The sequence below is a fragment of the Nicotiana tomentosiformis genome, chromosome 6, assembly GCF_000390325.3.
Source record: "Nicotiana tomentosiformis chromosome 6, ASM39032v3, whole genome shotgun sequence".
NCBI lineage: Eukaryota > Viridiplantae > Streptophyta > Magnoliopsida > Solanales > Solanaceae > Nicotiana > Nicotiana tomentosiformis.
The window spans coordinates 34,568,661-34,593,445 of NC_090817.1; the positions used below are offsets into that span (position 1 = coordinate 34,568,661).

Below are 24,785 nucleotides of genomic sequence, written 5' to 3' on the forward strand. Positions count from 1 at the left end.
GATATCCTACGGAGGGAAATTGGGTCGTGACACAAGACTTGGAAGGGAATTCTATTAGTATTAGTTACTTTTTTTTCTACATTTAGTTGTCTCCAATCACACCAGCTCTGATACCAAATATTAGAAAATTAAGAGAAATACAACGAAAATAAACACTCAAAAGCTCACTAGAAGAGCAGTGGAAGAATGGTGGATATTTCACTACTATGGCTTTTACAAAATGGATAGGAATACATGAAAAATTATATGTATTTTTCATCATTTATTTAAATTCAATTTTAGGCTTTTACTATCGTAAAGTACATGAATAAGAACTCACTAAACTAATTCAAAAATTTTCTACCAATGCATGTACCTCATAATCCATTTAATCTACTAGTTCATGAACTAAAAATAAATATAATGCGTGAACAGATTTAATTAATATTTCAACACCCTTAATATACAGTTTTAGCGACATTTACAATTTTTTTTCTTCTTTTTATTAAATGATAATAAAATATAATTTTTGGTCTGAGTAAATCTATTTTAATCTCACAAAGTTATAGACTCATATCTTATACTTCTGGGTCCATAAAATTGTGAGACAAACAAGAGGTCTCACACAACTAGTGTTAGTTGTGTGAGGCACAAAATAAAATTTGAAAAGTTTTATGGTGTGATTCACATGACTGATGTTAGTTGTGTGAGGCCTATTTTTATCTCACAAATTTATGGACTCATATCTTACACTTTAAGTCCACAAAATTGTGAGACAAAAAAGAGCTCTCACACAACTAGTATCAGTTATGTGAGGTACAAAATAAAAAATTTCATCTTTAGTAAGTCTTTAGGGTGGCTTAGAAACAGGGGCGGGCCAACGTTGGTTCAAGGGGTTCAATTGAACCCTCTTCGTAAAACGTTTTAACTATTTTTATGTGCAAATTATCTTTCTAAGAGCAACTCCAACCTTGTCCCCAAAAATGGGAAAATTCCAAAAATGGGGATATTTCACTCCAACCCTCCCCCATTTTTGTCCCCAAAATGGGGAGTGAATAGTGTCTCCCCAAATTTGGGGACACTCTATTCATCTCCCCACTTACTATTCTCCATTAAAATATTATTATTTAATCTTTTAATTTATCTTTTTATATATACTTAATTATGTTTATATAATATATTTACCTAATTAATTTTTCATCTTAACTTTGACGTATAATTTTGAAAGATTAATAATCGTGCATCTATTTTTTTAATGTAAAATTGATAGTTAATTTTATTATGAGTTATAATTAATCTTGTATCGCAATGATTTCACTTTTATTTGAATTATTAGTTAATATATAATAATTGCTTACAAATTATATTATTTAAAATTTTATGGAATTGTTTTAATGGAAATTATAAATTAATAAAAATAAAAGATGGAATTTGTTTAATGGAAATTAAAAAATAAAACTGAAATGAAAGATAATAATATAATATAGAAGAGAGAGAAGAATATAAAAAAGAATATTCTCTTTTGGGGGAAAAATAGGGGAATAATTGGAGTAAGTTGTCCCCAAAATGGGGAAAGGACCAAAATGAGGGTAAAGGTTGGAGATGCCCTAATAAACTAACTTCTATAAAGTAAAGGCCATTGAACCAACTTGACAAAGGCAGTTCCTTGGTCGGAGTGTTCAAGTGGGCTCAGAATGTGTCGTAGTTCGAAACTCAGTTTTGCATTGTTCTTGTTTTTTATACTTTGAGAGAAGTTCATTTGTAGCCACTAGAGCCAAACTTATATCACCTAATAGCCACAAAATAACCCTTTGCAAGTCATAGCCTAAAAACAATAATAAAGGCTAGCAACGGAAAAAGCTGAAACCATACGCTCAACTCAAACGAAAAGGAAAGCACTCCTAATCGATTTTGTTACCTAAATTCACGCGTTCAGTATGGGATCTTCAATCTCCAAACACTATAATAGTCTCCCAATTATTCACATTGTCAAAAATATTCTAGGGTTTTTGAAGATTAAACCCAGAGAAGAGCTCCAAAAAATTCACGGCGGAATTCAAAGTTTTTGCACAATTGCGGCCTACAATCAGCTTAATAGAGTTGAGATTTTGTTCTTAAATTGTGAAATTGATACAAAATCGACAAACTCAACTAATGTCTATGGAGATTGTGAATGTTGGAACTACTGTTCCAATTTTGATTCCGATTTTACTTCAACACAATGGTGAATGGGTAAGTAAAAGTAAATTTGTTAATTTCCTTTTTAATGGCGTGCTGATCAATTCGGGATGTAGCTATGAGTATTTGTTTGATGAGATATACAAGCAATTGGATATAGATTCAATTACAAGTGCGATGGAGATAAAATATACAACGAAGGATGGCTATATAGCAATTCCAATATACAATGATATGAGTGTGCGCTTGTATATGGAGATGAAAAAGAAAAACCTGGATATCACTGAATATCCATTATGCATAACGTTGAAAACTCTGTATTCAAGTGTTGAATGCTCATATTCAAGTTCATACTTGGGTGGCAACTTACTCGCAACAACTTCGGCTGGTTTACTATGTCAGAACGTAGAAGAAGTACACGGAACTAATATTGTTAAGATGATGGATAATCATGAAAAAGAAGACAAAATTGAAATAATAAAAAAAATTATATAATAGACAATCCACAACATGAAAAAATTGCATAAGGTCAGTTATATTGGGACAAAGATACACTCATTAGTGTAATGAAGCACTACGCAATACGAGAAAAATATCAATTTATAGTAGATAGATCATCTACAACAAGGTATGATTTCTACGTATGAGATTGAACTTCTTTGTAATTTTGTGTATACTGCTTGTATTATTGTATAATGAGATTGCATATGTATATTGCTTATTTATTATAGATACAAGTGTAAAAATATGAAGAAGTGCATTATCATAACACTATATTTTAAATAGGTATTGTCTTAAATGCGTGGATGAAAGTTGCAAATGGAGTCTTAGATCTTCAAGTCTATACAAATCAAATGTCTTAAAGGTTAGATGGTTCAATGATGTTCACACTTGCCCAGAGACGAGTAGATTATTTTCACAACGCCATGCTACTTTGTCAGCCATTGCAAAAATGATTTGCAATAAATATGCCAATCCAAAAACAATATACACTCCGGCAAACATCATGAGCGACATGAAACAACAGTATGGGATTAATATGAGTTACGTAAAAGCTTATAGAACAAAGGAAAAGGCGCTTGAACTGCTAAGAGGGATACCACACGAATCTTATAGTAAACTGCCGGGTCACTTGTATATGATAAATATGATAAATCATGTTTCTGTCACAATGTTACATAAATCAGAGGACGAGCGCTTCATGTATGTTTTTGTCGCACTAAATGCATCAATCATAGGATGGAAATACTGCTACCCTATTGTAGTGGTTGACGGGACATTCCTCAAATCATCACACAGGGGAACAATGTTAACTGCTAGCGTACAAAATGCGGCAGGTGAATATGTCGCAGACTTGTATAATAATTATATATGGTATAGATAGTTCTTATCCATGTATAACAAAAATAACATGTGGATGCTTTCTTATTTTCTTAACCAGGTAAAATTTTTCCACTAGCATATGTTGTTGTCGATTCTGAAAATGATGCTTCCTAGGAATGGTTTTTTGAAATGTTTAGACAGGCTTTTGGGGAAAGAGAAAGGATGTGCATCGTATCCGATCGTCATGCAAGCATATTGAGGGGTGATTCAACTGTGTATCCAGAGGTATCTCACTGTGTATGCATCTTTCATCTTTGGAATAACATAAAGAAGCAGTTCAAGAAGAACCATGACCGGCTGAGAGAAGTATTTTTTTACAATGGCCAGAGCATACAAAATTAAAGATTTTAATCGCCTCATGCAAGATATGGACAGCATTGATAAGAGGGTAAGGGGTTACCTGTTCCAAGTTGGTTTTGAAAAGTGGTCCATAGCGCATTCCACTGTTAATAGATCCATGGTGATGACTTCAAATATTGCCGAGTCACTCAATGCAAGAAACAGAGAGGCAAGAGAGCTACCAATCATGAGTTTTCTAGATTACATGATGAATTTGGTTATGGAATGGAATAATACAAATAGAATGACTGCAATGAGTACATTTACTGGCCTAGGAAAACAATATAACGAAGTACTGAAGGAAAATAGCTATTTGTCGCAGAAGATGACGGTAAATATTCTTTTATCATGTCTTACTTCATACATTAATACTTGTCATATCCCTATTTTACTAATGATATCTATTTAAATTTAGCTGAGGCCTTCAACCGATTATGTATATGTAGTAATGGATGTTGAACAAAGGCGGAACATAGTATGCTTGCAAAAAAGAGAATGCCCGTGTAAACGATTTCAAGTGGATGAGATTCCTTGTCCACATGCTATGGCAGTATTGGACTACACACACATAGAAGCACCCAAATATTGTTCTTCCTATTACACCAACCAATACTTCAAGAAGACATATAAAGTGCCAGTTAATCCACTTCCAGATGAAACTACATGGGACTTTCCAACATAGGTGTTAGATAATGTGATGCTACCACCGATAGTAAAGAGCAAATCAGGAAGACCGACGAAGTCGTGACGCAAGGGACTTTATGAATATTTGTATACTGAAACACTTACCTGTAGACTGTGTGGAAAATAAGGACACAACAGAAGAACATGCAGGAATGCTCAAGATAACTAGTAGATGTTCATCAATGATTTAGTATTTTGTAACATTTTTTCTTGTGAATGTTACAATTAGAATAATGAAAATATAATGAGATTTACAATCAGATTCTCTCTGATGTATGAATAAAGATGCTACTTTTTGTCGTAATGAAAGTACTGGTAGAAGTTTTATTCCAAATACTATTATGGATGTCATTATACAAAAAATTATACAAAATATATACAAAAAAGAATATCACTTTACAAATAATATATAAAATAGACTGTAACTATACAATATATATATATATATATATATAATATTTTATTCCTATACAAAAAATAAAAAAATAAACTGTCGCTATACAAAATAGATGTCACTATACAAAACATATACAAAAAAGACTGTCACTATACAAAAAATATACAAAATAGAACTTGTATATTTATACAAAAAAATAATATACAAAATAAACTGTAACTATACAATTTATATATAATATTTTATTCCTATACAAAAAATAAAAAAAATAAACTGTCGCTATACAAAATATATACAAAATAGATGTCACTATACAAAAAATATACAAAAAAGACAGTCACTATAAAAAAAAGTATACAAAATAGAACTCGTATATTTATACAAAAAAAATAGATCGTCACTACTGTATATACAATTTACATACAATAGACTGTGACTATACAAAAAATATACAGAATAGATATCACTATACAAAAAATATACAAAAATAGATGTCACTATACAAAAAATATACAAAATAGATGTCACTATACAAAACATATACAAAAGGACTGTTACTATACAAAATTATACAAAATAGATCGTTGCTATACAATTTATATACAGTTTAGTTGCCCCCCAAACTTCATTCATAAAACTTCCTATAACAACTTAGCAACACCACAAAACCTGTCGAAACAAATTATCTGTATAAATTACAAAACTAAAACTATAGAAAAGTCAAAACTACACAAAATCTGAAACTTACATAATTTCACTATTAGCCGAAAACAAATAAGTCGCAATTAAAAGTAATATTCAACATTAGCATTTCAAACATATTGTTCAAAAACATCCCAAATAAAAAGCATAAAACGTGATATAAGTATGCAACTGTATTCAATCATAAGACAATATCATAACCAAACTACTTCATCTTAAAACTACATGTGAATTTTCTGCTAAACTATCCCAAACTACTTTTTCTTGCCCTTCAACTTGCCTTTTTTCTTGATATCCTTCAAAGTCTCGTCATCACCAATGGCACGCGTCTTGCCCTTTTTCTTGTTATCTTTCAAAGCCTTGTCATCAACAACGAAATGCGACTTGACCTTTTTCTTGTTATCCTTTAAATCCTTATCATCAACAACGGAATGCGACTTGCCCTTTTTCTTATTATCCTTTTTGGCCAGATCCTTCAATCTACCAGTAGACTCGGCATCACTAAGTGCATGTGCTCTTTGTTTCTTCACTCCATAATCCCATAGCAATATACCATATCGGTTCCGTATCCCATCAATATCAATAGCTTCAGGAATATTGCTGCCTTGAATGATGTACTCAGCAAATACCGCAACATAAACACCACAGTCACTACATACAAGGTCGCACATAAATGAATAAGTTAGTATAATATCCAAATAGGAATTCATGTACAAAAAAATGAATAATAATCAGAAATATTCAATAATAACTTACGTGTTATCTTGCGTTGGCAACCCATCAATGACATGAATCTCAAAAGGATCAATGGTGGGGATTCCCATAGGATTCTCCTTTGTGTCCAAAAAACCAATACGATGAAGGAAATATGGGAGCAACACTGAGTATGGCTCAATTGATCTCCGAACTGCACTATTCTGCCGCGCGCCACTCATGGAATCGTATATATAAATGCGCAGATCTTTGAATGACAGTCTCGCCAATATCCAGTACCACTTATCAGACAGATTTATTGGAAAAAGGACTTCATCAATAGTACACCAAGGAACATTATATCTTAAAAAATACCCAAGTATATACTCAACAATTGGATCTGTTTCAGTAATCAAATTCATGTCTCTCTTTTTCTCCAAAAACTTCTTGTATAAATTTGAAATCAAGCAGTTAAACCAATAGTCGGTAGTTGTGAATCTTACTGGAACATCAACACCGTACTTCTCTTTCTTTCTCAAATAGTAAAAAATAACATCAATATGCTGAAATATAAAGAATAAACACACATTGTCAGAAAATTACAGTATGAGAAAACTAAAATGTATATTTTATGTATAAACCGATTATATATTTTACAGAAGATACTGCAAATATACATAAAAAGATACTCTTCCAAGTTGATACTATGTCTTCTATTGCCATTATTGTTCTAGTCCTTTCTTTCACCTACTATCCATGGGTTACCGAGTCTCATTTCTCATTTTATTACAGATATAATCTATATGTAATTATGTAACGATCCGACCGGTCGTTTTGAGTATTAAAACCCCATTTTCCCATTTACTGCTCAAATTGGGCTTTACAGTTATTGTGTGACTTGCCGGGGTAATTGGTTCGGGTCCGGTGAGGTTTTGGAATGAATTAGAATACTTAGTTTCAAGATTTAAAGCTTAAGTTAAAATAGTGACCGGATGTCGATTTATGTGTAAACGGCCTCAGAATTTAATTCTGATGATTCCAATAGCTCCGTATGGTGATTTTGGACTTAGAAGCATGTCCGGAAAATTATTTGGAGGTCCGTAGTGGAATTAGGCTTGAAATGCCGAAAGTTAAATTTTTGGGAAGTTTGACGGGGGGTTGACTTTTTGATATCGAGGTCGAAATCCGATTCTGGAAATTGGAATAGCTTCGTTATATCATTTATGACTTGTGTGCAAAATTTGAAGTCATTCCGGATTGATTTGATGTACTTCGGTATAAGATATAGAATTTCAAAGTTCAAAGTTCATTAGGCTTGAATTGGGGCATGATTCGTGGTTTTTAGCATTTTTTGATGTGATTCGAGGCTTCGAATAAGTTCGTATGATGTTTTAGGACTTGTTGGCATATTTGGTTGAGGTCCCGAGGGGCTCGGGTGAGTTTCGGGGTGGTTTCGAATTATTTCTAGGCCATTCTTAGTTGCTGATTTTTGGCCACAGAGGTATACATCGCGATCGCGGACAAATGGTCGCGATCGCGAAGAGCAATTTTGCTGTTTAGGCACGGTGAATCGCGATCGCGGAAGCCTTTTCGCGATCGCATAGAGGAAAATCCTGTTGCACTGACCCGATTTTGAAAAATTATATCTCGTAATCTATAAGGAATTTGGAGATTATCCAAAAATAAAAGTTGTAGCCCTTTGTGTCTAATTTTCAGAAATATAAACTATGTATCATTTGGAATTTTGTACAAAAAGTTATGGTGAATACACTATAATCTATCCGGGAAGAGTTTGGAAATCTCTGTTGCAGAGGGCTAACTTTGGAAGCTTATATCTCGCAATATATGAAGAATTGGGAGATGTGCAACAAATGAAAGTTATAGCTCTTGATGTCTAGTTTTTAGAAGGTTAAACCATTTATAATTTAGAGTTTTGTACAAAACATTATGACCATTATACTAGAGGTTGTCTGGAAGTGCTGGGAATTTGTTCTTCGCGATCGCGAAAGGCAAATTTTGGGCTGAAAATTTTTGTGCTTCGCGATCGTGAAGCATTTTCCGCGATCGCGAAGAGTAAATGCCTTGACAGAAGATATATTTTGAGGTTTCGGCCATTTTAACACATTTGGAGCTATGGAGCTCGGATTGAAGCATTTTTTTAGGCGATTTTCACCATATGGATGGGGGTAAGTGATTCTAACTCGGTTTTGGTTAAATTACACGAATCTATTATTGTTTTTATCAACAAATTAGTGTTTTGGGTTGAAAATAGTAGAAAAATTCATAGACTTTAATTGAGGATTTGAAGGCCAAGTTTGTGGTCGGATTTGAGTAATTCTGGTATGGTTGGACTCGTGATTGAATGGGGGTTCGGATTTTGTGAGTTTTATCGGATTCCAAGATGTGGGCCCCACAGGTGATTTTTGGGACGGAATTTCATATTTTTAGAAAATATTAGCATTTTAATATGGAATTAATTCCTATAATTTTTTTTAGCTGAATCAAATTAATTGTGACTAGATTCGAGCCGTTTGGAAGTTATACGCGCAGAATGGAATTTCTGGAGCATTGCTTAGCTTGCTCGACATTGGATTTGGCTTGTTCGTGGTAAGTAACTCTTCTAATTTTGGAGCTGAGGGTATGAACCCTGAATATATGTATTATGTGAATTGTTGGGAGGTGACGCACATGCTAGGTGACGGGCGTGTGGGCGTGCACTATAGAAATTGTGACATAATTGTTTCTGTAGAATTTTGTAGTTAAATAATCTTGGCATTTTCCATGTGGTTTTATGTGTTAAAGAAATTGAGCTGAAAAGCATATTAAAAATCATGTTGAGGCTATGTGCCAATATTATTGGGACCCACAAAGGTCATATTGCTGTGAATTATTTGTTTTAAATTGAAAATTATACTCAGTCATATTCATGTCATTACATATCATATCTCAGTCTCTGTTATTATTTATTGATACATCATATCATCATTTTTGGGCTCTTTTCATGACATTGTGAGCCCATGAGAGAGAGACTGGAGAGATTGATGACTGAAAGAGGCCGAGGGCCAGATTGTGGGGATTATTATGTGGATCGGGGCTGCCCGCCCACAGCAGGCCATATTGGCTTTATATATATTATACTATTGCACGTGAGTTGGCCGTACAGCACATGAGTTGTCCGTGCGGATACATATATTATAGTATTGCACGTGAGTTGGCCGTGCAGCACGTGAGTTGGACGTGCGGATCCAGATATTATTATAGCACGTGAGTTGTCCGTGCAACACATGAGTTGTCCGTGCAGATCCAGATATGATATTATAGCACGTGAGTTGTCCGTGCAGCACTTGAATTGTCCGTGCTTATAGTACTTGGGCTGTAGGAGCCCCTCATGAGTCTGTACATACCCCCAGTGAGTGCAGTCGACTATAAATAGGGATCGGACTGCACGCCACAGCAGGTATTGTATAGCGCTGAGTGATTGAGTGTACTAAGCATAGTGAGAGAGAATGCGAGACAATGAGATTGAGTACTCTGAGAGTGTGAGTACATGAGTACAATCTCTGAGATACATTGCATTGACATGCACACATGACATATATGCATAGAGACGTGTTTTTCTCATATTGTACGGTATCACATTATTCATAATTTCTCACACATATTGACAGATGGGCATAGTGACGCATTTGTTTTACACGGGTTATTTGGAAAGAAAATGAAACATATCATTTATTATTAAAAGGATTTTGGAAAAATTATTGCTTTCAAACTTATTCATATTTTTGGAAATTTCGGTAAACGATTTGGGTTTTTCACTGATGTACTTGAAAGGAAGAACTATTATTTTTGAAATCATGATTTAGCTGAGTATTTTATCTCTGAGTTACGTCTAGTATTATTTGCTTTATGTTGTTATGGATTGTTGTGGACTAGTGGTTTTGGACCCAACCTTGGTAGAAGCTCGTCACTACTTTCAACCTAAGGCTAGGTTTGTTACTTACTCAATACATGGGGTCAGTTGTACTGATACTACACTTCTGCACATTGCGTGCAGATATTGGCTGTTGTTGTTGATATGCTCGATGGTTGCGGGATTTGAAGATGTACCAGCGTTCCTGTTGTAGCTGTCTCTTGTTCATGGTAGCCTTAGATTTATAAAAGCTCTGTTTATGTATTATTCAAACAGACTATGTAATTATTTCATTTTCGCTTTGTATACTCTATTCTTAGAAGCTCATGATTTGTACTACTAGTTCTTGGGGAATGTATAAGGTTAAGATAATTATTTACTTAAATTGCTTTAATAATTATTATTGAAATTGGATAATTGAAAGTTGGCTTACCTAGCGGGTTGGATTAGGTGCCATCACGACTAATTGGATTTTGGGTCGTGACAAATTAAAACATGGATAAAAGAAAAAGAAATGGCATTTATGCTAACAAATTAACATCAATATGCTAAGAATATGAAGAACCATTATAACGTTGACTTACTGAATCACACAAGGGTAGGCCGGGATATGCAAATGTGAAGAACCATTTTTTTCTCCAATATCATCAACTCCAAATTCAAAGATTTTATTTAGCTTATTTTCAATCTCTGTATAAACATTGTCCCTGATGAATCAGGATAAAAAGATATGGTTCATAACACGAAACACGAAAAATAAATAAGAAAAAAAAAGATATGGTTCATAACACGAAACACGAAAAATAAACAAGAAAAAAAAGAAAAAGAAAAAACTGAAACATAAAACTTACGGTGCATTAGTCCTTAAGCCTCTATTGATGAAAGTATTCCACTTACACAATATTCTGAAATCAACAGGATTGTCAACATTTCCTTGAAAATGATACTTTATAGTGAAGATGGACTTATTTGTCAAGATGGGCTTCTTTGACTTAGTTGGCTTATCTTGAGCAACTTGGATGGTGCCACCAGAGTCAAATTTGTTCATGAATGGTGACTTCATGACCCCTGCTGATTTTCTTTCTCTAGGGATCATTTCAGGTGCGTCATGATCAACAACAACTATACGATCTTCCTGCATAGTAGCAATATTTGTATCCACTCCTAAACAATCACCATGTACAATATTTTGATTGAAATACTTCTGCCACCGTCGCCGCCATAATAGCCACCGTGACTACCACTGTGATCAGAGCAGACATTTTGGAAGAAAACATCATTTTTTTTTTATGTTTTGTTTTGTTTTGTTTGGTTTCGTATTGTTCTACGTTGTGTTTCTATGTTGGAAGTGTTAATTGCTAAATTTATAGCGGTGGTTTGGTTGGGTTTTTATCTTTTTTTACCTTGTTTTTGGAAATTTGTGCTTTTAATCCATGGAAAATTGACAAATTTTGATTTTGGGTGATTGCAGTTATTTGAGTCTCGGCATCACTAGTCCAACCATTATCCTCACCAACTTCCTCACAACTATTTTTACCAACAACTTGTACAAAATCCTCCACCAACAACTTGTCACAAAACTTCTGGGTGATTGCAATGATTTTAGGCTCGGCATCCTCAATCAAGGTTTTGTCATCACCAACTCCTTCACTACTTTTACCAGCTTCTATAGAATCCTTCACCACACCTTCCATAACAACAACAGTTTGCTCTAGACTTACCTCAGTATCAACATTTTTCTTTACAACTTTCTCACTGCCAATATTTCTCTTCATAACTTCCTCACTACCAAAATTATTCTCTACAACTTCCTTATCGCCAAAATAATCCTTATGAATATCACCAGTATCATAATGGCCATGACTATCATGATGGTCGTCCTCTTTTCTATTACCCTATTCAGAAAAAAAAAAATATACAAAAAGTTGTAAAAATTATAGTAACAGGTAAAAATAACAAATAAGCATAGTCATGAGAATACCTTTGAAGCATCGCGTTCACCTAGAGCTTTAAAAACCTTTTCAAATGAGGTAATCATTAACTGCTCCAAAGATGAAACCTTGTCATTTACCTATAAAAGAAAAAGTGAAACCGAATATCAATTAAGTTGTCTGAACTGCTCAAAGTCAAAATAGAACTGTACCGTGTTGATTTCACTTCTCAGAAGTTTCAGCTCATTCTCGCTTGAACTCAAGTTACTGGTTTGTGGATCTGTATTCTCATTGTTAATAGGTTGTGATTCCAGCTTATTTTTGGGCTGCTTCTTAGCATTTATTTTTAGGTTGAGTGTTGAAATTACCAACATCATCTCTTGGATTAACTTCAGCATTTTGATCTTCATACACAGGAATAAAATCATACAATTCAAGCCTTGTTTGTTCAACATTTGTTGGGGCAATATTACCAAACACCAACTACAAATAAAAAAAAACTTAGCAATCATGAAATTTTTTAAAAATAAAAGACAACCAATATATTACTTGTAGAAACTACACATCATACAGTTAATTGATATTATGTATTAGAAATATATAATTTATGTATCAGAAATGCATAATTTATGTATCAAAAGTAGATTCATATGTATTGCTACAAAATGTTGTAAACTAAACAAAAATATTTTTTACCTGCTCTTGACTTAAAAGAAAAAATTCTTTCCTCAACCTCTTGAAGGTCACCTTCTTCTTTACAGTCCAGTTTAGTATGCGTGGCACAAGATATTCAATCTGGTAAGCAAGGTTTTTGTGAGTATAGGGGCAGCATTCATAAAACCAATACTTGAATGCCAAAGGCAAACCACCATATCGGTATATCTCTCTCCTGCTACGAACCTTATCCTTCATTAACTCCAATGTAGCATTAAAAACCACTTTTCCCCAAGGAAAAGTCTCAAAATCACCAAATTCAACCAACAGAAAATCATTTTTTATTATCAAATCATCATTTGTAATAGAAAATAGGAAACTGTGAATGAAATACAATATTATAATCTTTTATGCGTCCTCATCAGATTTTCACATCTTTTTTAAAAAACAGTCACTTAACAATTTCTTAGACACTTTCGACATGCTTAGAAAGTACAATTCCATCAACCGACTCAACTTGACAGATTCATAATCCTTATTGGGATCACCATTACACTTTAAACCTGTGATAATACAAAACTCTGCAAGTCTAAAGCGCAACTTGGTGCTATTCACTTTAATCCATAACTCATCATCTTTAGGTGACACCACTTCCCTAAGCAATAGTGAATGAATAAGTTAGTTCTGTATAAAAAATTCGGGCAAGTTCACAAAATAACCAAAATACGTTCTTCTAAACATCTCAATCCGCTGATCATCCAAAGTATCTTTCAAATATTTTACTATACTGTAGTTTGTATGCACACTGATACGAGTACTATAATGATCACCCAAAGGAACATAGTAATCCCAAAGCTGCAGACAACACAAAAATATAAATATATATAAGCTTCATAACAATCACAAATACGCACTTTAAATATTACTTATACACTATGTGGATAGATGATACACTTTATATACAAATTGCACATTACTTATTGACTTGATACAAATTATATGCAATATAAAAAAGAATGATATATTTTATATTCAAATCTGGAACATAACTATTATATTGGATAAATTTTCTACATACTAAAATAAACTAAGCGCACACAAGTCAGAGTTATATCATTAAAAAATACCTTCAAATCAGATGAGCTAGAACAATTTTGATCAACATGAACTTTTCTCTTTTTTGATGGAACATCATGCCCATCCATTTTAGCCTTCCTTTTAGAACCTTTACCCTTATCCTTCACAACATCCTTTCCTACCATTTTGATCTTTCTTTTTGAACTTGTGCCTTTTTCAACAACTACTCGCTGATCAGTTTGTAACCTCGTTACTCTATCGCTGGGAATCTCGCTATGTGAACGAGTCTTTCTATCAATAGGGGTACTTTGCATTCCTTCAATAGGGGTATTTTGCATTCCTTCAACAGATTGAGGGGTTGCATGCCCCAAATCGCACCCAAATTCTAGTAAATCTTCAAAATCGTCATCATCATTCCTAATAAAACTAGGGTTATATTTCACTAATTTACCAGCTAATTTCATAGAATGTGGAGATGCCCTCAACTTCCTATTTTTCTTCAAAAACTTCTTTTCCTCCATTATAGAGTCGACTATGAACAAAAATCGAAAAACCTACAAAAATTTTGACTTACATTGAGAGCAAGAATAAACATGGAGAAGCTGTGTTTGAGAAGAAATGGTGTTTCGAGAGGCGGGTCAGTGCATTGAGAGCCGAGTGAAATAGAAAAATGAGTTAAGAGGCGGATCAGTGTATTATGGATTATAAGCCATTAGATGTAATATGTTTGAGCCGGAGAGACATTTCAGGTCCAAGAGAAAAATATGGGCTATTAAAATTTTTAGGGGCTATACAGGGTAGTTTTCTCTTATACTTTTCCATAGCTTTTTGGCCTTTCTGTTTCTTTATTTTCACGTGTTCCAAACCAAGGAAAGCCACCTAAACACTATCATACCCCACTTTAACATTCTATCTTTGTAATTCTTCAAAAGAATCATGCCGTGATTTTTCATTTTTTTTTTTTTTTTTGGTTTAAGAATGGAACTATTGAGGTGAATATTTTAAAGGATCCTAATATACATAAATTATACAATTTATATAAATGTATAGTTATATACATAATGATTTTCGTTTTTGATTTTTCCTTCAAATATTATTCTACCCAAACTTGACGACCTTTTTATATGGAATGTTTCATATAATTTTTTAACCATTTTACTTGCCTCTTCGTTGTCGACGTGCATCGTCGCTACTAGGGGTGTCAATGAATATTCGAAAATAGATTAAACTGACCGAACCGTACTGTATCGAATTGATTTTTAGGTTTTTTTTTAAAAAACCGTAGGTTTTTATATAAATCTATAACCGCACTGATAATTACGGTAGGTTTTTTATTTTATAAAAATAAACCGAAAAAATATCGAACCGTACCGAATAAATTTTACATGTGAAAAATATATTTATCTAGTAAGTTTAAAAATAATAATACATTAAATTTTTCTTTGGGACTTGGAACTATGAAAACTATTACAAGCCAACAAGTAATTAAACTCAAAATACTAATTCCTAAAACTTATTATGCTACATCTACTTAAACTAAGTTATTTCAAGTATCTTTATTAGCAAGACACAAAGTATTCTAGCGATAATAAGTAGCAAAATACAATGTATTGAATATGTTTCCTTTCATATAATTTAGATTTATCTCTTTGAATATTTAATCTTCTATAGACTTTATTCTTGAGTCACAGCTTGGTTAATATCTTTCCACTCGTGTGATTTATATTTTTTTTGCCTTTGTTTGGTTTCTTTTAAGTTGTTGTAGAATAGTTGATGGATCTATACTCAAGCCATCTTTCATTTTTTTTTAATTCATCACCCTTTAAATAGTAAAAATGTCTAGAGAGTTTTGCTAAGTCCTGTAAAAGAACGTATGCTAGCATTCTACTTCTATTGGTGAATTTTACATGATATTTTAAAAAATATTAAAAAATAACTGAACCGTACTGATACCGAAGAGAAACCGACATGATTGGGTTGGTTTCGAAAAGTCTAATTTTGGTTATACATAATAGAATAACCGAAAAATTGATATGGTACAAATTTTATAAAATAACCGGCCGAACCGAACCATTGATACCCCTAGCTGCTACTGCTTCTTCTTCTTCTTCTTTTTCTTATTATTTATTTTATATTAGTTTCCTTTCATAGTTTTGAAACTTTTTTAATTGAATTATTAATTTAATTTAGTTTATAGCTCTCTTATCTTAATTTTATTTACAGCTAGCGCAAGTTAAATTATGAGTTTAATATTTTAATATAGATCAAATTGATGTTTGTTCCTGTAAAATTTCTAAAATAACTTTTAATAAATTGTAAAATTTGTAAGATAAATAGATCTATTGTTAAAATCTGGATAAATGTTTAAACAAAATTAAAACAAGGCGACTTCAAAACAAAATAAAGAGTAGCGAGCAATGTTTTCTTTAACGTTTCGTTAAGAACCAAAATAAAAGGAGCGAGGTAAACCTTGTATGTTAACTTAGTATTGATTTTAATGTCAACTGATGCTGAGGACTTAGCATATATCTGATGCATAAAGTTATAGGTCCGCTACTTGAAAAGTATTCTTCAGTCTAATACCTTTTTAGTTTCTTTCTCAAAACAAATCATTTCACATCCTTTTATAAAACCCCAATTCCTCTTCTCCTAACCATTATCCGAAATTTAGAAATCTTAAAATCCTTCTCCCTAGGGATGGCAAATGGGGCTGGGCAAAATTTTAATGGGGCAGGGCAGGGGAGCATCTAAATAGCGCAAGGCGGGGGCGGCAGCGCAAAACTTCATTTTTGGAAAATTCAAATGGGGCAGGGCAGGTAGCCGTTCAAAATATATATATATATATATATATATATATATATATATATATATATATATATATATATATAAAAAGTTGGGAATGAGAAAGGTGATGTGGCACTTCCTATGACCAGCATTGGTATTTATCTATTTTCTCCCTTTTCTATAATTTCTTATTCATTCTACTACATAACAAACAAACCAATTCGGGAAAAGACTATAGTTTTGCTTCTGAAGGGTCGCATTAGTAACGTAAAACACTAACCGTTTGCTTCTGAAAAGTCGCATTGTAATCAATTCCATTTACGCTTCCGTTCTCGGTCGTTCACTGTCTTTTGTCCTCCTCTAATATCTACCCATGCAAAGTGCAATAATTATATTCTAAACAGACCGCCCTACGGGTATGCCTCCAGCTTATTCTGTGTTGCAATATCCTTCTTCTTCAATTCCTAGAATTATTAACAATGATATGATTGCTTAAATTTAAGTATTAATATTATTCTTTGTTGCGCAGTTTTACTTTTGAAGAAATGAAGAGTTTTGACCATTACCAGACATAAATTTTGCGGCACATGCCCCTTCAGGTTCCAGATGCTCATGACTGTTTTGACGTCAATAAATAGACAACGATCATGTATGCATACTCTCCCACTTGAGAATTCATGTTGCCTTAAAAATATTATAAATTGAAGTGTTATTTGGAGAAAATTCTATTTTAAAAGGCTAGATAAGTTATCCAGAATGATAATTGTCCGCCTCATTCTGTTGGAAAATTTGATAAAAAGGAAGTATTAGAAGTTGAAGTAAAAAGAAGTTAATGCTATATATGCAGATATGAAATTCACTTGGCAATAGGATTCAAAAGAAGCTCTCTCTCTCTCTCTCTCTCTCTCTCTCTCTCTCTCTCTCTCTCTCTCTCTCTCTCTCTCTCTCTTATTTTGCTGTTTCTTGGGTAAGGGTTATAGCAAACTGAGTTTGCTCTTTTGTCATTGGTGCATTCACACAGTGACTGGCAGAGTGGCAGTTGGAGAGCTCGGAATATGAGATATGTTGGTGAAATTCTTTTTGCTTCATTAAAATTTTCTTCTTCTTTTTCTCAATTTGAATTGAATAATTGTTAACCTTCTTCATCTTTCTACTCTTTATTTAACCGTTTAATGTTGTATACTTTCAAGCAGAGGCGGAGCTAGGATTTAAAGTGTATGGGTTCTAAATTATAAGAAAAGACGATGATCTAAAACTAATATACAATAACAAGCTGACTAAAGAATGAGTATCGATATCTAATATATATTAAAGGTAACGAACCAGACAAACACAATATATGAATATAAACATTATCATTTCAATTGAACTCGACGACTTGTCATGTTTTGAAAACGATCAATGATCGCATCATTAGGTACACTTTCAAATACTCCATCCTCTATATAACAAACTAAACAATCATTCAAAAAGTCATCACCAATTCTGCTTCGCAAGTCATTTTTAATAAAATTCATTGAAGAAAAATCCCTTTCGACCGTTGCAGTAGCCACGGGTAATATCAAACTTAGTTTCATAAGTAAATAAACAAGTCCCCATATCTTGTGAATATTTGTTTTAACCAATGTCTTCGAGAGATCGCCAAGCCCTTTCAAGTTAGAGAATGCATTGTCCATTTCTCGAACATAGTCAATATAGTTGTCAAGCTCAAAACTAAGATCTTCAAGATTAGAAGCAGTGAACTCATTTTGATAATATGTAGCAAGTTTCATAATCTTATTTTTATCATAATTTGCAAAAGAATCATCGGGACTCAAACTAGCCATACCAAAAAGCAGATCAATATTCACTTCACTAAAATGATTGTTAAGCTTCGAAAGTTGCAAATTAATAGCGGCACAAAAAACTTCTACATGCAAATGATGAGAATATGTAACAGTTGAGCTTTTACGCTTCGACTTTCGAAGACCATACTTCTCATCCATTTTTGGGATCACAATACCATTCTTATCACAAAACGAAGAGACATCTTCTAACAAAGAATTCCATTTAGATTCCCTCATTGTTTGTAATTGCCTCTTTGTGAAATGAACAAGTTTCATAGCATTAACAATATCTTGATCTTTTCTTTGCAGAGCCATATTCAAATCATATGTAATTGCCATTATTTTTAACATCAAATGTAATATATACACAAACTCATAAGATCTTATATCTTCTACTAGACTTTTTGCCAGTGCTTTCTCCGATAATTTGAACCCTCATTTGCAAGAACTCCAAGTACATGAATAATTGATGAGAATAAAGATATAAAGTTGCGCAATGTCTTAAAGTGAGATCCCCAACGGGTATCACCTGGTCTTTGAAGCCCAAGTGCTTGATTTAATCCACTTCCTGTATGAACTTCACCAAGCACTAATAACTCATCTAATTTTTCAGCTTGATCATCTCTAAGCATCTCCCTACACTTATAAAAACCTCCAACAACATTCAGAACATTAGCAAGAATGTCAAAAAAATTATTTATATCATGGTGTTTCTTTGCAACAGCTACAAGAGTCAATTGCAATTGATGAGCAAAGCAATGTACGCAATATGCCGAAGGATTATCTTTCAGAATCAAAGCTTTAAGACCATTAATTTCTCCTTGCATGTTACTAGCTCTATCATACCCTTGTCCCCGTATTAAAGATGAACTCAATGAATGTTGTAAAAGCAAAGAATTTATTGTTTTTTGTAATGCATGTGCAGTTGTATCTTTAACATGAACAAGACCAAGGAATCGCTCAATAAGTTCACCCTCTTTATTGACATAGCGCAGAACAAGAGCCATGTGTTCCTTATGAGAGACATCTTTAGACTCATCAACTAATATCCCAAAAAAATTCCCATTCAAGTCTTCAATAATTGCTTTCACCGTTTCTTCTGCACAAGAATTCACAATATCTTTTTAAATATCAGGAGAAGTCATGGTGTTATTTTTGGAGCTTTTTCTAATACCACATTTTTTACATCTTCCTTCCTATCTGCATACCATTTTAAAAGATCTAAAAAAATGGCCTTTTCTTGTAGAAGTTACACTCTCATCATGGCCCCAAAAAGGCATTCTTTCTTTCAAAAGATACCTTATCACATCAATTGAAGCATTCAAACGAACTCGATGTTCACTTTTAATTTTCTCAGATTGTTTGTCCAAAGATGTTAGAATAGATTGTGCTTGATTCATTAAATCTAGCATCATCTTGAAATATCGATTATGAACACTATTCACGTCACCCACATGTGATTTAAGCCTTTCTAAACCTTTATTCCAACCTCTAAAACCATTTGTTGTGAAAGCATCACCTACTTTTTTCTCATATCCTCCAATCTCATTTTTAAACAAGTAACAACATAAACAAAATGTTGCATCTTGTTTAATGCTATATTCTAACCATTGAGAACATGAAGTTTTAAACCATTCAGGATTAAACTGACGCATTATTACTCCAAAATCTCTTTTTGGAAAGACAAAACCACGAGGTTGACAAGGTCCATTTTGTATATAATTTCTCCTTACTCTGTCACGTAAATTAGGTGGATATGCTGAAATTGGTTTTCTTTCAGCAGGATCGGACTCATAATCCAACACTTTATCCGATGCTTGGGAAAGATTAATATTGTTACTAATAACTGGACATAGAGAACTTGACAAAGGAGAGCTAGAAGAAGATGCAAAAGCTTGAGTTTTGTAAAAACTCGTGATCATATCGACTTTTGCTAGAAGACCCTAAAAATTACAAAATAAAATTACACTTCAAGACCCTAAAAAATACAAAACAAAATTACACCCAAAAGTTGGTCTCACTAAGAAACTAAAAACAAGAAAGTAGGACCACATACCTTGTGTGTCGATTTGTCGGAGAATCCAAGTTTGAACTTTTGAAAAGTATAAAAGCACAAATTGACAAAGAGAATGAAGTTCAAAATGTGGGACAACCCTAGAATCAAAGATTAAAAATCAGATTTTGTATAAATTGTCAAATATAAAATATAAGAGGAAAACATGAAGAGAAAAAATCAGGAAAGAGGAATTGAAGAAGAAAGAAGGGTCTAACTTCTAAGAGAGTAAGAGCATACACAACGAGAGTTTGAGGGTATCCGACTCCGGCAGAGGGTTGTAGCAGCGATCAAATCATCAAAAGACTGACAGAGGCAAAGAAATCTAGCTTTTTTGATTTGGGAATTAGAAAGACAAAAGGTGTGTTGGCTGTTTTTGTTTAAAATGAATTGTTTATTAGAAAGAAAAAATGCTTTATGTTTTATGTATTAAAAAGAATAAATTTTAGTCTAAAGTAAGTCAAAAAGTGTCCTTTGGAGTTGTTTGAGAATTATAGTTTGTGCTTTCTGAAATTCTTTTTGTAGTTGTTCGAGAATTACATTGTCCTTAGTTTGTATTTTCTGATATTTTTTTTGTAAAAAAACAATTGTGCTTTCTGATATTTGTTTTTGTAAAAAACAACAAAATAAGCACACTGCTTCGAGCGGGATTCGAACCCACGTGTTCTCTGCGCGAACCAAGAACTCTTACCATTGAACCCAAACCTCTTTTGTTACTGAGTTCGGCATGATATATTTATATAGAAACAGTAAAATTTTCAATACAAATATAGGGTTTCAGAAAAAGTCACTGGGTGCGCCCGAACCTGCACCCTCTACTGTAGCTCCGCCCCTGCTTTCAAGTACAAAATAATACTTAGGTAATGTATTAGTTATGGTGAGCCAAACATCCAAAGGATTTTGCTGTTCTCCTGCGAGATTGAACACATCTATTGGGATTCAGGAACGACAGTAGCTTAACTTTTGGCCTACTTTGCGAGAATTATATTTGATCTAAAAAATTTTCGTATGGAATGAATTAATCATACAACTTTTGGCCTACTTCGCGAGACTTTTGGACTCATGTGTAGTGTGACAAAAGTCTTGAGTTGATCAGAATTAGGAGTTAAGGTATGTTTTACGTTATAAGAATTCCATTTCTTTTTCGTTCATGATTAGATAATCGAACGAAGAGAGATACTACATGTTCGCCAAGTGTATTCATCTTCAACAGTTATCTTTATGAAATTGTCTTGTATTCACTATAACTGGGAAGCAAGCCATCAAAGCCTTATTCTTCTGGCACATTAATTTCTCATGCCTGTGTTGATCCTCCAATTTATGGTAATTGCTGGAATACATATATAGTTGGGTGCTGAGAGAAAAGGTGGTTAAGTTTTTGCATCTGAACATTTCTTCAGCTCATGATATATAATGCAATCCTACATACATGACAAGACGATTCATTCAAAATTTTTTGCATTGAAAAATGAATAAATTAAATTATATCGCCAATCAATTCCCTGTATCCGCTCATTAGTGCTTTTAGTCTCTTTACTTGCATACTATTTTTGTGCTTTTAAGTCTCTTTAGTTACTTTCATTACTGGGAAGTTACAGAGGAAGAAAGAAAAGGAAGATTTGGAAAAAGTAAAATAATCTCAAGTGATTAAAATTAGAGAAACAAGTTATAAAAAGAATTAAAACTTGAAATATATTCCATATTTGGACTTAAGGACTAAATTTTTTTAAATACTCAAATATTATAGAAAAAAATTAGCTCTTTTTATGACCGCGCGAAGCGCGGACAAATTTACTAATTTTATTCAAAAATAAGGTTTTCTCTAAGAGAAAAAAAAAAAGGATTTATAGCTTGTTTCCATGAGCTCCCAAATGGTTCTTTCATCAGAAGCTCCCAAACGGATCTTGTGTCAGAATATTTTAAATTGGATATTTCTTCAAAGCAATTTAAATGTTTGAATCAAATAAAGTTGTTCAATTTTACCATTGTTGCAAATCTATTATTGTATTGTACAACGTAGAATTACTCAAGAGTCTTAAGTGAGTTCACGTACTATTTAGAAGGTTCTAAAACAATTCTTGCATATAATAAACTTTGATTCTACTAAAGTCCATAAAAATGAATTGATATGGAAAAGAACAGAGAGTATACAAGTTGTCATATAGCCAATATTTTTTTCCCAAAATATTGATCTACTTGGATATTTGAAGATGAGATTAATCCATTTTGCTTATCGTACTTTGATTATGAGCTAAATATTAAAATAAAACTGAGTATTTAATCCATGTTCAACTAGCGCTTTTACGTCATCAAATTCTTGCAAAGAAATCTAATTAAAATAACAATCAATAACAACACAAATTGGAAAATTACAAAAGTAAAAAAAGAAGCTGGATATAATATTAAGTGGATAAAAATAAAAGAAATACTTAGTTTAGGGCTAAACGCGGCATGATCTAAATGGGGCAAAATTTTAGTAGGGCTAAAAATTGCCATCCCTACAGTGTTTGGTTCTCCCCTGTAAAGCTCTAAGAAAATTTTTAAACCAAGATTTGTTGCAAAACAAATGTTGGCTATGCAGATGAAAAGTGAAAAACTTAATTACGTAACTGCAATACAGTATGTTGGGCTTTATATATCTGCAAATCTCCCTTAATTTTATTTTAAAAGATTCCAAAAATTGATGTCTATATGGAGGCAGAAAATTAAATGGTTTAACTTTTTACTTTAAAACCTGTTGTTCTTTTGGGACGTGTGAGTACTTGAAGTTATCGGATAATAAAATAATGCAATAAGATTAAAATAGTGATACACATTCAAATTATATGAGTTGTATGTATATGTAGACATATAAATTTTATTAAAGTTAAGTTCATAAAATAATTTGGACTCTATTTGAAATTCAAGATATATTAGTTCAAATAAATTTATTGGGCTAATATAAGTGGATTAATTGTATATGTCCCATTTTTATGGATTAAATAAATAAGTCTTAATCCATTAGGCTAGCCCATTTAATTGGGCTAAAGTGATGAGCCCAAGATGTCATCTTCCTAGAGGCCCAGTTTGGTGCCACATGTCAAATGACGTGGCACGCCAAGTCAAACGAAAGAGCCAATATGATCATGTCACGTGTCAAAATGACAAGGCATGCCAAGTCACATTAAAAGGCCAATGAAATCGCGCCACATATGCAAGTGACATGTTCTGGCCAATCAAATGCGGCCTTGTCACTCCTCAATCTGATTGGTCGGAAAGAGTTTGTTCTTATCACAACTTCTCCCTTCCACAACTATAAATAAGGGTCTTCATAACCCAGAAAGGGGACCAGAAGTTATAACAAGAAGCAAGAGGGAGCTCATGGATCAAACGCTGCAGATTTCTCTAAAAGCTACAAGCATTCACGTGTTCTACGGATTAAAAGATCAAGACGAAGATTCAAGAACAAGCTGCAAGTCCTTGGATTAAAAATACGTCAAGATCAAGATTAGGCCTCAAGCACTTGGATTAAAATAAATTAAAATTCAAGATTAAGCTCAAAGGCTCTTTTATTTACTGTTGAAAAGAAGAATCAGAGGATTCATAGAGATTGTAATACTCAAATATTTGAAATAAAATACTACGATTGTTGCAATATTTTTCGGCCTAATTTTATTTTCCTGACGCAAATTTATTGTCTACAAATTCTGGTACGCCCAGTGGGACAATCTCTACCTCTCATCTCAACTTTTCAATCACCAAAGTTCAAGAACATTGAAATGGCTTCAAAGAAAATCAACTTCAGTTCAACTTCCACCAAGGCTGCTAATTCCAGGTTCTATGCTGATGTGGAAAGCATCCTCGATGTTACTTTTGGAAGCTTTGGACCAGTTACGAGGAGCAAAGCAAACTCGTTAGGACAACAAGCACCCCAAGTGCTATCCGCATCAACCCCTGTTTTTGGATCTTCATCCTCAAAAGGAGCAAGATCTTTCACAAACGCACCCGAAGGAGGAAGTGATGTTGCTGAAAAGATCAAGAAAACTCTTTCTCTGTTCGACCTCTCCGGATCCAAGCACTCTGTTGTGAAGGAAGATGGTGATGCTTCAAGTGATGGATCCTCCCCACTTACACCACATAGAGTGAGCCAATCAAGGATCAATCTGTGTGAAAATCCATGCTACTCTCCATCATCCACGACAATCATGCAAGCCAT

General features: G+C 33.3%; 4 protein-coding genes across 4 annotated transcripts; 1 reads left to right on the top strand and 3 right to left on the bottom strand.

The window, feature by feature from the left end:
• Positions 1-3,859: 3,859 nt before the first annotated feature.
• On the top strand, positions 3,860-4,561 carry LOC104112347 (uncharacterized). The gene is made up of 2 exons (XM_070178436.1): positions 3,860-4,210; positions 4,295-4,561. Exons 1-2 carry the CDS (start codon positions 3,860-3,862, stop codon positions 4,559-4,561), a joined length of 618 nt encoding a protein of 205 aa, XP_070034537.1.
• A 1,355-nt stretch (positions 4,562-5,916) lies between these two features.
• Positions 5,917-14,448, bottom strand: LOC138893776 (uncharacterized). The gene is made up of 12 exons (XM_070178437.1): positions 13,978-14,448; positions 13,578-13,705; positions 13,347-13,505; positions 12,893-13,229; positions 12,565-12,679; positions 12,409-12,476; positions 12,247-12,336; positions 11,669-12,160; positions 11,117-11,400; positions 10,858-10,972; positions 6,419-6,918; positions 5,917-6,313 (listed from the first exon to the last, which is right to left on the bottom strand). Exons 1-12 carry the CDS (start codon positions 14,446-14,448, stop codon positions 5,917-5,919), a joined length of 3,156 nt encoding a protein of 1,051 aa, XP_070034538.1.
• A 3,618-nt stretch (positions 14,449-18,066) lies between these two features.
• LOC138893777 (uncharacterized) lies at positions 18,067-18,876 on the bottom strand. Its single transcript, XM_070178438.1, has one exon. It carries the CDS (start codon positions 18,874-18,876, stop codon positions 18,067-18,069), a length of 810 nt encoding a protein of 269 aa, XP_070034539.1.
• A 56-nt stretch (positions 18,877-18,932) lies between these two features.
• LOC104090213 (uncharacterized) lies at positions 18,933-24,785 on the bottom strand. Its single transcript, XM_070178439.1, has 5 exons — positions 24,754-24,785; positions 24,575-24,696; positions 20,594-20,691; positions 19,880-20,480; positions 18,933-19,636 (listed from the first exon to the last, which is right to left on the bottom strand). The coding sequence occupies exons 1-5, from the start codon at positions 24,783-24,785 to the stop codon at positions 18,933-18,935; spliced, it is 1,557 nt and encodes a 518-aa protein (XP_070034540.1).

Excerpts from the sequence above, each read along its gene's own strand:
- LOC104112347 (XM_070178436.1), top strand. The coding sequence starts at position 3,860 with ATGGCCAGAGCATACAAAATTAAAGATTTTAATCGCCTCATGCAAGAT. Across the intron at positions 4,211-4,294 it reads ATTTGTCGCAGAAGATGACG|CTGAGGCCTTCAACCGATTA; the intron begins GTAAATATTCTT and ends ATTTAAATTTAG.
- LOC138893776 (XM_070178437.1), bottom strand. The coding sequence starts at position 14,448 with ATGGAGGAAAAGAAGTTTTTGAAGAAAAATAGGAAGTTGAGGGCATCT. Across the intron at positions 13,230-13,346 it reads TTGAGTCGGTTGATGGAATT|TTTCCTATTTTCTATTACAA; the intron begins GTACTTTCTAAG and ends TTTCATTCACAG. Across the intron at positions 6,919-10,857 it reads ATATCCCGGCCTACCCTTGT|CATATTGATGTTATTTTTTA; the intron begins GTGATTCAGTAA and ends TTTATATTTCAG.
- LOC138893777 (XM_070178438.1), bottom strand. The coding sequence starts at position 18,876 with ATGGCAATTACATATGATTTGAATATGGCTCTGCAAAGAAAAGATCAA.
- LOC104090213 (XM_070178439.1), bottom strand. The coding sequence starts at position 24,785 with ATGGCTTGCATGATTGTCGTGGATGATGGAGA. Across the intron at positions 20,692-24,574 it reads AACATCACTTCCTCCTTCGG|GGTTGTCCCACATTTTGAAC; the intron begins GTGCGTTTGTGA and ends CTTTGATTCTAG. Across the intron at positions 19,637-19,879 it reads ACAATCTGAGAAAATTAAAA|AAGAAACGGTGAAAGCAATT; the intron begins GTGAACATCGAG and ends ATTCTTGTGCAG.